Below are 14,629 nucleotides of genomic sequence, written 5' to 3'. Positions count from 1 at the left end.
TAAATACATATTCTTACTGAATTCTTAAAACTAAAGCTCAGACAGATTCCATAACTTTCTCAAGGACAAACAGTTTTTATGAAGCAGAACTGGGATCTCAACCTAGATGTGTTGCTCCAAAGCCTTTGCTCTGAGCCACCAGACTACCGTGGAGGAAATAATTTAGATAGATCACAGAAAACCTCATACCTCCTTTTGGTTATATTTGATAGCAAGTTTTAGACGACTTAAATTCATTCTTTCTTCTAATAATCCCCGTTTGTCAAGATGCTCATCATTAGACGTATGGTTTAGGATAACTTCCAATTCGCGTGAATTCCGGGCTTGTGCAAGCAAATCTTTAGCAAACATTTTACATTGCCGAGCTAGTTCCTCATAATCATTCCTGCAAAATGCAACAGTCTGTTCTTAGAAATGTCACTTCCATCTTCTAATGAAGCTGTTCTCACTAGAAATTTTGTTACTCAGTGACATTTTAATTCTAACTGCTACACAAAATCTGAAGTCATTTTGTGTTGACACTCGAACCTACTAGTAGGTACAGAAATTCTCCACAGCTTTGGGGGAAAATGTAACACAATTATGTTCCCTGTGTTCACACTGATAATCTTAGATGAGCACAGTGTTCTTTTATATGTAATGATATTTCTAGAAATTCTGATAATATTTATCAACTAGTTCTTCTTCACTTAACTCACCTGCCTTCACTCTCTATAAGTTTGCTACAGAATTTCCTTTTATGTTATTTATCTAAACAATAGAAACAATATCTTAATGCTATCCAATAAATATTATATAATTTTTAACTAGAGGTTTTTTCAATAAGTCTACAATATGTTTATGCATTTCTTATATTAAAAGTGTTTTGATTCATTTTTAAAGTGCTCACTTGAACAAAATTCAAGTTAGAAAGAAAGATAGTGAAACATGCCTAGCAAAGAATTCTCTTTCAGAATCACTTTCCCTGAAACTTAGGATTTAACTGCTTGTTAAAGGCATACCTAAACCAATTTGTAAGAAACTAAGAAGTTTTAGTAGATAATTCTTTTAAAAAATAGTAATTACATTAAACTTATGCCTGAGCATAATAACAATTTAAAAACGAAATTAGAAGTCAATAATTATAAGTCAACTGCCATTGGACTTCAGAAAAGAATTTTTTATTCAGATTTTTTTTCTTCCCTTAAAGGGAAAGGAAGGGAAAATAGGAAGATTTCTTACTGGTTAATCGTTCATACAATGGGGTTTTCAATGAACTGGCTGCATAAAATCATACTCAAAGAATTAAAAATTTCTTTTCCTTACAGGCTAACATTTTTCCCATCCATTCTTTGCATTGACAATAATGTATTTGTTAACCAAAACTATCTAAGAACAAGTAGTTGATTTCTTTAACAAATGAAGTATTACCTGCTTCCTAGTCTAGGCATCTAATTGCAGATGGGAACATTCATCAAAAGTGCCTATCATCACAAAGATACCTTTAGCTAAACATTGACAGACCACTAGATTCAGAGGTAAAAATTAATAATTTTATTAATCTAATTTGCTTAATCTCTAACAGATTACTGGAAAACTAATTAGCAGCTGTATAGTTTAGATAGAAATAGAGTAGACTAGAAGCCAGGAGTCCTATGTTCTAGTTACAACTCTGCTCCTACTTTCATTGTCAACTCTGTCCCTAATTAGATGCTGAAATAAGTAAGACATCTAACCTATATAGATCACTTTCCCTGTCTAGGGGATTGAAGTAAACGGGTTCTATGATCACGTCAAAATCTAACTTCATTATTCTATGATTACAATATAATCATAGCAGTTGCTTCAAATCCTTTTCTGAAGGAGTTGAATGAATTCTATTTTATATGGTAACTCAGAACTCTAATTATGAGATTATAATAGGAAGCTATTCATATTTAAAAGGAATAATTTATTAACAGCCTCATGTGCTAATAAAGTTAAAAGTAGGAACAAGTTACATTTTAACCATGTCTTATGTATTAATCAAAGTATATATTTTATGTCACATCAAGTTTAAATAAATTTTAATTTATCCAAATTAAAATACAGCAGTTCCAAACTTGAAAACTTATGAATAGGCATTTTTTAAAAATTTCTAGAACTCAGAGCTATCAAGAACACAGTATATACGGTTGTTAAGGCTAAAGAAAATTTTAAGCTTCTCACTGTCCTTGCAGGAAGCAGAAGTTTGAACTTTCTCCATCTTGTCAAGTCACTGGAGGAATGCAATGCAACACATGGGGCTCCAATATCAGCCGGACTTGAAAGAATAGGTGGGAATAGGTGTGACTCCCCTAGAAACCTCACAGTAGGGGCTGGCAAGAAATCTCGACCAGTTCCTTCTTCTTCAGAGGGCACCAGGGATGCTTTAACATAAGGCGAAGTCTCAGAGCTCTTCCTCAAGTCTACTAAATGTAGTTTTCTATGGACTATTTTTTTTAATGTTTAGATCAGTAGTTTAATAGGCTGTTTGTCTCAAAGCTCCCCTCCCCCTCCCCCACCCCCAACTCACCTCTCTAAGGGAATATTGTAACAGTGATTCTTTGGGTATACAAAGTGCCAGAAGTACACTTAACTCTTCATTTCAGAAGAAAACTCGACCCTCTTAATCAGTAGTATTTTACTTTTATGTCTACATGTTATGTTTCTCCTAACAGAAAATCTCACCAAACAGTGAAAAGGGACTATGTCTGTGTGTGAGAAACATCCCTGACACACAGAAAGCATTCTGTTTTTGAGAGTTCTGAAGGATCAGGCTCCGAGGGCGAGTACAGAATCTGGGAAGGAGGGAGGAAGGACAGAGAGCAGTTATAAACGAGTTTGCTGAAGGCTCCACTCTTCACACTGCTTAGAATGCCTTTGGGGTCACTGAACAAAGGGGGGATTTAGGATAGCATGAGAGTGGCAGAGGGCAGATGGGGAAGGAGTGACCTGAGTAGCACCAGCGTCTGTTCCATTGAGGGAGCAGGAAGATCCCAAGTAGGCGGAAGCAAGGTGTGGTCATCTTGGATCAATATAAATAAATGCAAATAAATATAAACCATAATTTGGCTTATGAAGACACTCAGGCTGAAAAGATTCTGGAGAAAAAAAAGGCATTATGTAATTTACAATTTCCATTCATTCCCACCTGAATTCCACTTCCACAAGGCTTAATTCTTTTAAATCAGCACTCAGTTCAAATGCTCTCAGAATCGGATCTTCCTCTGTTAACATTATTAGAGCCGGACTGGCCAAACATCGATATATATCAAGACGAAACCTGTGATAAAATTTGATTCCATAAGGTAAAATAAACTTTATTATACACATATGATCAGCATTTTTAACCTATAATTTTCATAAATTTACAATTCAAGTATTATCAAATTAAAAGAAAATAAAACAACCATAATATATATTTATTACAAGATAATGCATAAAAAAGACTTAAAAATTAAATATTTTGAGATATAAATATTGAAAAATTTTATATTTATTGCTTTTAAGGAAATTATTTTAGTATTTCTTTTCATAGGTTCAAAACTTTGTATTGCTCGATCCAATTTAATTTTTAAAAATTTCTATTCCTGAACTCAACATTAAGTGAAATATGCTAATAACTAATAAATTTTGAATATGATATAGATAAGTATTAAATTTTTCCTTCCCCAATGAAGACTACTTTAATATGATATATATATATACATCGTATGACTCAGTTCAACCAGGTTACTTTTGAAGGATATTTCAAGTCTTAAGAACGAAATTATTCGTTTATGCATAATATCTAGCTAATAGAAAAGTACTCCTTTTACCTTCTGTAAACTAATTCATGTTCATATTTCAATATAGTCAATATATTTCAATATCTTATTAATTTATTAATTTGGTAGACATTATATAATGCATATCTCTCTTTTAAATATAAATTTAATACATTTGTTATTAAAAACCAAGCAGTTTAGAAACATGATGCTCTCAATTCTCCTCCTTCCAACAACTCTACGCCCTCAAAGATAGTTACATTTCAGAGACCTGCAAATATGCTTCCTGATATTTTCTATTCACACACAAATATAATCAGACATGCTACATAAAGGGACAACTTATAATACATCAGGATCTCTTTCTAGGTCACTATGTACAGAGCCACCTCATTACTTCCTAAAACTGGACGGTTTTTCACTTGGTGGAGGTCCATCAGATCTCCATTAATGGACGCTTAGGTTGCTTCTAATTTTTTACTTCTGTAAATAATGAAGCAATGAATATTCTTTAGTTCATACATCCTTTGCACACTTAGAATTGCCTGATAAAATGGCATATGTATTTTAAATTCTGATAGATGCTTCCAAAGCACTAACAATAAGGAGAGCCCATTTCCCCTCATATCTTCATTAATACTGGACATCATCAATTTTTTTAATCTTTGCCAACCTAAGGATGAAAAATGGAATTTTAGAGTTATTTTACTCTGAATTTCTTTAGAAGCTTGAGCATCCTTTCATGTTTACTATCCATTTATACTTCTTCTGTAAACTGCCTGTTCATTTTTGTTAGCCTATTTTTCTGGTGATTATTCATCATTTTCATCAATTTGTAAGAGCTCTCTCCATATCAAAGAAATTAACCCTCTGTCTAGTCAAAAGTGTTTTAAATATTTTTTCCCAGATTTCTCTTTGTCTTTTTACTTTCCTTGCAATGGAGTTTTCTATGTGGAAATTTAAAATTTTTATTTAAACAAATTTATTGAAATAGTCCTTACTCACTCTATAGGTTTCATGTCTCACTTAGATACAAAAGTAGATCCTGTATAATGCATTTTAAAACAACAATATTTATGAAATCCAGTTATGATCTAGCTATTCAATTAACTGGCACAATTATCTGTATCTGAAGTAAGGATTTCTGAAGAGGTATTTGCCGACACTGAAACTGTCCAAAAAGCTAAGAAAATATGTATATAAGCAACTTACCTTTCTGTTTCCATCAATGTCTTCATCAATTAATTTTATCGGATTGTTTCTAAAAATGACTTTTGTATTAACTTACATTATCATGTCTCAAAATATATTAAGGATTAACGACGAAATGCACAGGAAGAGTGACTGCTAGTAATGGCGGCAACCAATTATGCTGGAATCATAATGAAGTGCCATTGTGTGGAAAGCATTTAGATATGATCTGACAAATAATGAGGCTGCCTCACTTTACAAAATCTATCATTTATGGTATTCAAAACACTATCAAAAGTAACGGTGGTATGAAGAGGTTAGTGGTTGCACAACACAAAAAATATGCATAAAACTGGACAAAATGATATTTAAAAAAATCAACCATTTCAGGCCACTGGAAAGTGTCTATTGAGAATTGCTGACTATTGAAAAACTGCCAGAGCTTCAGGCAAGAATGGCTGGAATCTGTGGCTTTCTTGACTGAAGCTGCCTCCATCACCCCTGCCCCCAGTTCAGTTAATGAGAACTGCAATTTTCTGGCCTGAAGCTGGTAAACCTGTACTTTTGTGCCAAAAGAAGAAAAATCAATTCAGTGGGAGGCAAAAACTTACAGCTTTGCTATCTTTGGTGGAGATAAACAGGGAAAACCCATAGCTTTGCAAGACAGAGCTTGCAGTCTGAGTTGAAGCAAACAGTGGATCAAGCAGAAATTTAACAGAGAAATCTTGAAAATGATAAAAGCCATAGAAGGATTACTAGAAGGTCTCCACAGATCCTTGGCTGACTAAAAAAAAATCAGGAATGTATGGGGAACATTAGAAAGTTTGGTAAGGAGAAAAGGACATGGAACTCTTGAGAAATGGCTACAATTTTGAATGTATTCCCCAATGAACCCACAGATTGATCAGGAGTGGGTAGAACCCTTATGAGCTCAAAGTGTATTAACATAACCTCTGCCTAAATCATTGGGTGACCTAGGCAGACACTGAAATGACCCTTAGGAATCAATGTTAAAAAAGAAAAATAAGAATAAAAAAATAAACTAAGCACAGAGATCAATGATTATATACCATACGTAGGCAGCTTCTGCAGACCAGGAAAGTAATTTAAAAAAACTCCTTAAAAAAATAAAACAGTATCTAGAGTTACTACAATATATACTAGACTGTTCAGATTTCAAAGAAAGAAATACTAGATGTACAAGAAAAAGGTAAGCTGTGACTCACTGAGGAGCAACATCAGAGTGGGGAAAATAGACTTCACTAAAATCTTCCAGCTAGTCACTAAAAAAATAAACAAACAAATAATAACAAGTGCCAGGAAACAGAGGGGACTAGCATACTGAATTGCTACAATATATTATCTAAAATGTCCAGTTTCCAGCAAAACATTGAGAGACACGCAAAGAAACAAGAAAATATAGCCCATATCCCAGAAGAAAAAAAAGGGAACAGAAAATGCCTGTGAGTGACCAGATGTCAGATTTAACAGATGTCAGAAAAGGATTTCAAAGTAGCCATTATAAATATATTCACAGAACTAAAGGAAAGTGTGATTAAAGAAGTAAAAAAGGACATAATGACAATGTTGTATCAAATAGAGAATATCAAAAAAGAGAAAAAAATTATGAAGAAGAACAAAACGGAAATTATATAATTGAAAAGTACAATAACTGAAATTAAAATTCACTAGAGAGGCTTGTTATGGGTTAATTGTGTCATCCCCCTCCCCCCGAGTTCATGTGTTGAAGTCCTATCCACCAGTATCTTAAAATATGACCTTATTTGAAGATAGGGTTTTACAGTGGAAACCAGTTAAAATGAAGACATTAAAGTGGGCCTAAGTCCAATATGACTGGTGTCCTTATAAAAAATTTGGGGGAATTTTGGGACAGGTACACATATAGTGAGATGCCATGTGAACAAGAAGATGGCAAAGGAAAGAGGCTGGAACAGATCATTCCTTCACAGCCCTCAGAAGGAATTAACCCTAACAACACCTTAATTTCAGACTTGTAGGCCCCACAACCGTAAGATGATAAATTTCTGTTGTTTAAGTCACCCAGTTTGCAGTACCTTGACATGACAGCCCAAGCAAAATAATACAAGCCTCAACAGTAGATCTGAACTGGCAGAAGAAAGAATTAGCAAACCTGAAGATACATTAACAGAGATTATGCAAGCCAAAGAACAGAGAGAAGAAAGAAGAAGAAAATGAACAAAGACTCACAGAGATACGGAATACTATTAATCAAACTAACGTAACATACTCATAACCAAAATAAGCAAAGAGATGAAAAAATTTTTGAAAAAATAATAGCCAAAAACTTACCAAATTTATTGAAAAACAAAAAAAGAGACACATAGAAAACAAAAAGTACAATGACATATGTGATTACAACCATATCCTAACACTAAATGTGAATGGTTTAAACAATCCAATAAAAAGGCAGAGGTTGTCAGACTAGATTTAAAAAAGCATGATCCAACTATATGTTGTCTACAGAAGACACACTTTAGATTCAAAGACACAAACAGATTGAAAGTAAAAATCTGGAAAAAGACATAGCATGCAAACAGAAACCACAGGAAAGCTTCACTAACATCAACTTTAAACCCCCCCCCCCGCCCCCAAAGTGTTACTAGAGATAAAGAGCAACATTTTATAATGATAAAAAGGTCAATCTATCAGGAAGAGAAAACAATTATAAATATATATGTAACTAACAACAGAGCACCAAAATATATGAAGAAAAACTGACAGAATAGAGACATAGACAATGAACAGTAGCAGTTGAAGACTTCAATACCCCACCTTCAATACATAGAATAACTAGACAGAAGATCAACAACAAGAATTGAACAACACTATTAACCAATTAGACATGAGACATCTGTAGAATATCCATCCAATGACAGATTATACATTCTGATACATTTCGAAATTTTAATATTCATCTCCCAGAAACTGATAGAACAACTAGATAGAAAACCAGTAGGATAAGGAAGACCTGACCACTATGAAAAAATATATGATCAAACTGAAATTTATAGAATGCTCACCCCAAAACAGCAAGAAAATATATTATTTCAAGAGTACCTACAATATTCTCCATGTTGGATCACATGCTAGGCCACAGAACTAGTCTTGATACATTAAAAAAAAGAACAAAATCATACAAAGTACATTCTCCAAATTAAGCAATGGTTTCCTAGCTATGATATGAAAAAGGAGGTCAATTGGACTCCATCAAAATTGAAAACTTTTGTGTTTCAAAGTAAACCATTAAAAAAGTGAAAAGACAACTGACAGAAAGGGAAAAAGTTTTGCAAATCATATAGTTGATGAGGGACTTGTATCTAGAAGATAATTCAGTCATAAAAAGGCAGATAACCAACTAAAAACCAAGAAACGGATTAGAATAGACATATTTCCAAAGAAGATATATAATTGACCAATAAGAAGCAGAAAGATGTCATTTATATGAAATATCCAGAATAGGCAAATCCATAAGAAGAGAAAGTAAGTTTAGTTGTTTCTATGGGCTAGGAGGGTGACTGCTAATGGTTATGAGGTTTCTTCTTGAAGTGATGAAAATATTCTGGAACTAGATAATGTTAATCAACGCACAACTCTGTGAATACAATAAAAGGGTGAATTTTATGGTACACGAATTCTATTTCAATAAAACTTATTTTAAAAATACAGTATAAAAAACACTGAAACTGTTGGAACAAAATTAGAAATCACCAGTAGAAAGAAATCTGGGAAATCCCCCAAATATGTGAAACTAAAACAGCACACTTTAAAATAACCCCTGAGCCAAAAGAATGGGAAGATAAGCCACAAGTTGGGAGAAAATAATTGCAAAAGACATATCTGACAAAGTACTGTTATTTAAAATACAAAAAGAACTCTTAGAACTCAACAATAAGAAAACAAACAACCCAACTAAAAAATAGGCAAGAGATCTAAACAGACACCTCACCAAAGAAGATATACAGATGGGATATAAACATATGAAAAGATGCACGGCATCATACATCATTAGACAACTGCAAATTAAAACAATGAAATACCACTAAATACCTACTAGAATGGTTAAAATGCAAAACATTGACAACATGAAATGGTGGCGAGGATGTGGAGCGAAAGGAGCTCTCATTCACTGTTGGTGGGATGCTAAATGGCAGAGGCACTTTGGAAGACAGTCTGGCAATTTCTTACAAAGCTAAACATATTTTTACCATATGATCCAGCACTTACACTCCTTGGTATTTAGCCAGTGAGTTGAAAACCTACGTCTACACAAAAACCTATACTAGTGTTGGTGAGTACGTGGAGGAATCAGAACTATCATACATTGCTGACGAGACCGTAAAATGGTACAACCACTCTGGAAAACAGTTTGGCAGTTACTTAAAGAGTTACACATACCATCCAGCAATTCTACTTCTAGGTATCTACCCAACAGAAATAAAAACATAACGTCCACACAAAGACTTGTACGTGAATGTTTACTGCCAAAAACTGGAAACAGCTCAAATGTCCATCAACTAGTGAATGGATAAACAAAAAGTTAATCCTACAATGGTATACTACTCAACAATAAAAAGGAACAAACCACTGATATATGCAACAATATGGATGAACCTCAAAAAAAATTATGCTAAGTGAAAGAAGCCAGAGACATAAGTCAGCACATTATATGGTTCTATTTATATGAAATTTCTAGAAAAGAAAAAATTATAGACTTCAGACAGAAAAAAGATCTGTGATTGCTTGCAGCTGGGGATGGGAGTAGGGACTGACCATTGATGAGCATGAGAGAATCTTTCCCAATTATGGAAATGTTAGAATATGGCATTATGGTGATGGTATACAACTGAATATATTTGCTATAAATCATCGATCTCCACATTTTAGAAAAAGAACTTTTTTGAGGCCCTGTGGAGTTATGTGATTATATTCTGTGTAGCTTTCTGGGGTTTTGGCTTCATCCACACCAAGAATACAGAAATATGTAATTCCACATTATCCAAAGTACTTTTAAAACACATAGTTCAACTTAAATATTTGGACAAGCGTAAGAGAACTGGAGTAGATGAAGCAAGATTAATTAATAGGCAAAATTATTGAAATGGGAGAGGAAACTTGAATGGAATCCGTAGAGGCAGAAACTCCACAGGAGAGGGAATTTCTAACTTTAACATTAACTGACAGCCATTGATGAGACTCTAGTTTCCAATCTAGCATCGCAGTTAAGAATCACATTTCTAACCAATGAGAATATTAGACATTAAGCAACAGATATACAACACCAAACCGGTAATAGTCGTTAGTTCTAGACATGGGAGGAGAATTGGGATTGGTCAATATTAAAGTTACAATTTTTACAAGGATTTATTCACGTATTATTTGTGTACCTAAAAAAACATAATTTTCCCCCTAAGGGTTGACTAGACTCCATGCCTTTTTTTTTGCTGAGGAAGAGTTGCCCTGAGCTAACATCTATTGCCAATCTTTCTCTTTTTTGTATGTGAGCTGCTGTCATAGACTGGCCACTGACAGATGAGTGGTGTAGGCCTGCACCTGAGAACTGAACCCAGGCTGTCAAAGCAGAGTGAACCGAACTTAACCTCTAGGCCACTAAGGCTAGCCCAAAATAATTTTTAATAAAAGAATTCCATATCCCTCAGATTAGTCTCATAGTTAACTGATTTTTTCAACACCAACATCCTACTGTCTTGGTAGATACCTAGCCAAGTTTTACAAATTCAATTGCTTTCAGGGGTGAAGTGGGTAATAATGTGAATAAAGCTGAGTGTACTCGGGGCTTACAGGCGTTCAAATTCAAAAGCATAAAAAAAAACTGTGCAGGTTAAACAAAGTACGTCTGCAAATTAAATTTAACTAGCAGTCCATTACTTGTTATCTCTTCCAATTTCAGTGTTTCTCAACTTTTTAAAAACTTTGCCTTCCTTTAATAGATAATAAAGATTTCATATTTCCTTTCAAAGTTATTTGAAATTTCATAATACATCAAATATTGAGACTAAAACCAAATTGCAGCAATTATGTTACTGAAAATGTTTTCCTAAACTACAACGGTCTACCATCCTTCCCTCTCCCGTTTAAAATTATTGCCCCTAAACCTTATCATCACCGGGAACTGCACCACCTCTGAAATTTAAAAACCAGCATCTTACGAATACAGATTGCCTCACTTCTTATTGCAGTACATTGGCTCTTCAACTTCACCGAAACCTTTACCTGTATCTCTTTTGACTCATTTTGTTAACGTCCTTTTCTTCTGCAGCCCTACTTAGCAATTCCTGGAAAGGACTTTAGTCAAGGTCCTTTGACATTTGCTTAAACTGTTTTCTCAAATATCAATAACAAACTCTCTCAAACTCTTCTACAAATACACCAAACCATTTCCAGTTCCCCAAATAAACCACAAGCCCACACATACCATACTTTCACCCTGCAATTCTTATTCATACTTAAAGACCAAACTCAAGCCACAGCTCCTCTAAAAGCTTTCAGAACAAGCTTTTTCCCCACCTCAAACCAAGCCAGGTTAAGCGTTCTCTCCAGCCCCAGCCTCCCACCTCCAGGGGCTTCAACCACACACGTACTTACCAAGCATACTATTTGGAAAGTATTCGTATTTAATATCAATAAAGGATTTTGAAACTAAAAGAAACCTTAAAGATCATTTCTGTTTGTCATTTTACAGACTAGTCATTTTAAAGCTAAAAAGTTAAAGGATATAGCCGTAGCTATTACCAGATTTTATCAAAGAGAAACACAGATCGCATTGCCAAATAGACTTGAAATTAGAAAAATTTTCCAGTTAAACCTCTGCAAATAAACATTAAATTGATTCCCAGGAGACTTTCCCAATTTCTGGATTTGTGCCTGTCAACCTACCAAAGACCTGTTCTGAAGGTGAGGAAGGAGTGAGGTGCACGGTTTGCAGCTTCAAAGCTAATTTGATAGAGCGCACCACAATCCTCTATTAGAAAACAGTTTGTCAACAGGCTGCCTGGCATTTCTAGACCACATTTTCCATAATGAATGTTACACTTGACATTATTTCAACTATATTTCTATGGATAATATATATAAAGGCTTATGATGAAAATTAGGTTCTCAAGTCTAGCCCTGAACCATGTACCTGATACAACATGCCCACGTGTGTAATCTTGTTCAACCTGTCCAAGATGGAGTACTTTCTTGTTCATTTACTCCTCAGTTGTTCTTAATATTTTCGACCGAGGAGAAGGGGAAGAGAAAAAGACTTAAATATTATGTGAGAGGGGAATTAAGTGCATAACAGGTTGAATATTTAGTTAGATAGAAAATAATTTTTATTTCCTCATAAATAAGATACAAAGTGGTATCTCCACTCCTTCCACTATTTGAAAATTCTCTTAGATTAATAAATTCTGCTTCCAAAAAGCAAATAGTGCCCCCATCCACCACCAGCAGGAGTATGAGATAAACCTTACTCATAAGTTCAAGGATTTTCTTAACTAGTCATCATTTAGTCAACATTCCTAGAAAACGCGTAACTCACTGTATTAAGCAAAGGAGCTAGAAGTTTGGCTTCCATAAGTTATCCTAGCACCATATTTCTTAAAAGCTACATAGAAAGAAAACGGCAAAAAAACTTCACTGACATATACCTTACTGTATCACACATCTACTTATCAAAATCTTAACTTCTTAACCTGGAATGTCGGAGGCTGTCCTTTTTGTTTTTGGCAGAACACAATGTGCATTCACAGCCAACCGCATGGGGCTTGGGTAGAGATACGTCCTGTTTTAACAGCATTGTAAGAATTTCATAGTTGTTACGATGAGCAGCTAAAATGACAGGTGCAACATCCATTGTTGTTGAATACTCAGGATTCTGAATTCGCTCCATTAGTTTCTGAAAAATATTTATGTGAATATCCAAAAGTTATTATTTGTGACTTCAAAAAAACATATGTATCTGAAGAATGAAATGACAAAAATCAGAAGGCACAAAGAACATAAGAATTTTAAGGAATATGATAAACATTTTACCGGGACTAAGTTTTTTTGAAACCTCAAAACTTAATAAATGCAATATAATCATGACAGACAAAATCTTCAGTAGGAAACATTCATACAACTAAAAAGAAGTGAGGCTATCTAGAGAAATACTTTACGAAAAAGTGTTTAATGTTCACAAGATTACGAAAATATGCAGGACAAGGATCAAGAACAAGAATTTTAGGAAAAAAAATACAATGAAAAACAGAAATGTTGAAAATAGCCAGAGTATAAATGCATGAGAAAAACTCTAAAACCTTCACCTCTATGGCAAACCTTGTCACAGCGAGAGCGCTGCTTGAGAGGGATAAGTACGTAGGAAGCACGCTTCATTTTGTATAATTGTCTGCATAGCCCCAATCATTACCTACACTACTTCACGTTAAAAACGCACAGAAACACCAACAATCATAGCCGCTGTTTAATAAGTCTTGGAACTCTTAGGCACTTGACATTTATCATCTTATTTAATCCTCACAATAGCCTGCAAAATTGAGCATTATAATCCCCATGAAGAAACTGAGGCTCAGAGAAGTTAATGTGCCCAAGCTACACGACAGAGTGGCAAAGTGCAGATCAGAAACCAGGTGTGTCTGACTCCGGAGCCTGAACTCCTTTCACCATCGGCTCATGGGCCTGGTGATGGCATGACGTGAGGAAAGAAACATTAGTTAATAAAGAATGAGGGTTAAAAAAGGCTGACTATTTTATGACTATTGTATATTCTTTCCAACACTTCTCACTCTTTCAAAGAGGTTTTCCTGAGAGCTGTTTGATTCCATAATATAAGCTCATCAAGTTCACAGGGTTTTTTGTAATTTTTATTAACATTGTAAGAGTAGTGCACACACATTATAAAATATCTGAAAAATATAGAAAAGCAGAGAGAAGAATAAAAATACCCATTTTCCTTCTACCCAAAAGACATTTTACAGTATTTCCTTCTAGTCCTTTCTCTCCCACATGTCCTTTTAAGGACATCTTTGGCATAAATGATTTGGTACGAATGACTGAAAACAATGGTCCTTAATATTTTGTAGATCAAGGATCCTTTTAGTAGTTTCAGAAAGCTATCACCCAGAATCTTCTAGAAAAAAATTCATGTACAGAATTCCGCAGGAATTTAAGGAAGTTCATAGACCCTGTGTTCAAGATAGTCTATTCTGCTAATTTAAATAACACTACCACAAACATCTTTATGAATACAGCTTTTTCCAAATGTAGGATTATTTCATTAACATAGAACCCCTGAAGTGGAATTATAGAGCTAAAGGTTATGAACAGTTTTGAAGCTCTTGATACATACTATCAAAGTCCTTTTAATAGTTTTTATTACCAATAATATAAGAATGTACCCTTTCACACTAAAGGTACTCACCAGCATGGGGCATGATCACTCCCAATTTATGTGAAAAAAACTATCATGAAATATTAATTTACTTTCCTTTGATTACTGCTAAGTTTTAATATCATTGACATACTTATCTTTTTTACCCTCTTTTATGAATATTTTATACTCTTCCCATTTATTTATTGGGAACTTCAAATTAATGAATTTATTTAAAAACTACAGAGAAATCTAA

The 14,629-nt window shown here is 34.2% G+C and overlaps 1 protein-coding gene across 7 annotated transcripts in view; it reads right to left on the bottom strand.

Moving 5' to 3' along the window:
- The window catches only part of TRPC1 (transient receptor potential cation channel subfamily C member 1), a 58,310-nt gene that overhangs the window by 29,466 nt on the left and 14,215 nt on the right, over nt 1-14,629 (bottom strand). For all 7 annotated transcript variants that reach the window (XR_006885448.1, XM_046641225.1, XM_046641242.1 and 4 more), the window contains 3 exons: nt 12,698-12,900; nt 3,152-3,283; nt 190-385 (listed from right to left, as the gene is read on the bottom strand). Coding sequence is in view for 6 of the 7 variants with exons in the window: in XM_046641225.1 (XP_046497181.1) it covers nt 190-385; nt 3,152-3,283; nt 12,698-12,900 (531 nt within the window). In the remaining variant the exon portion in view is untranslated. The remainder of the gene's footprint in view (nt 1-189; nt 386-3,151; nt 3,284-12,697; nt 12,901-14,629) is intronic.

Source organism: Equus quagga, chromosome 1, assembly GCF_021613505.1.
Source record: "Equus quagga isolate Etosha38 chromosome 1, UCLA_HA_Equagga_1.0, whole genome shotgun sequence".
Lineage (NCBI taxonomy): Eukaryota > Metazoa > Chordata > Mammalia > Perissodactyla > Equidae > Equus > Equus quagga.
This window is presented reverse-complemented; position numbering and strand designations above follow the sequence as displayed.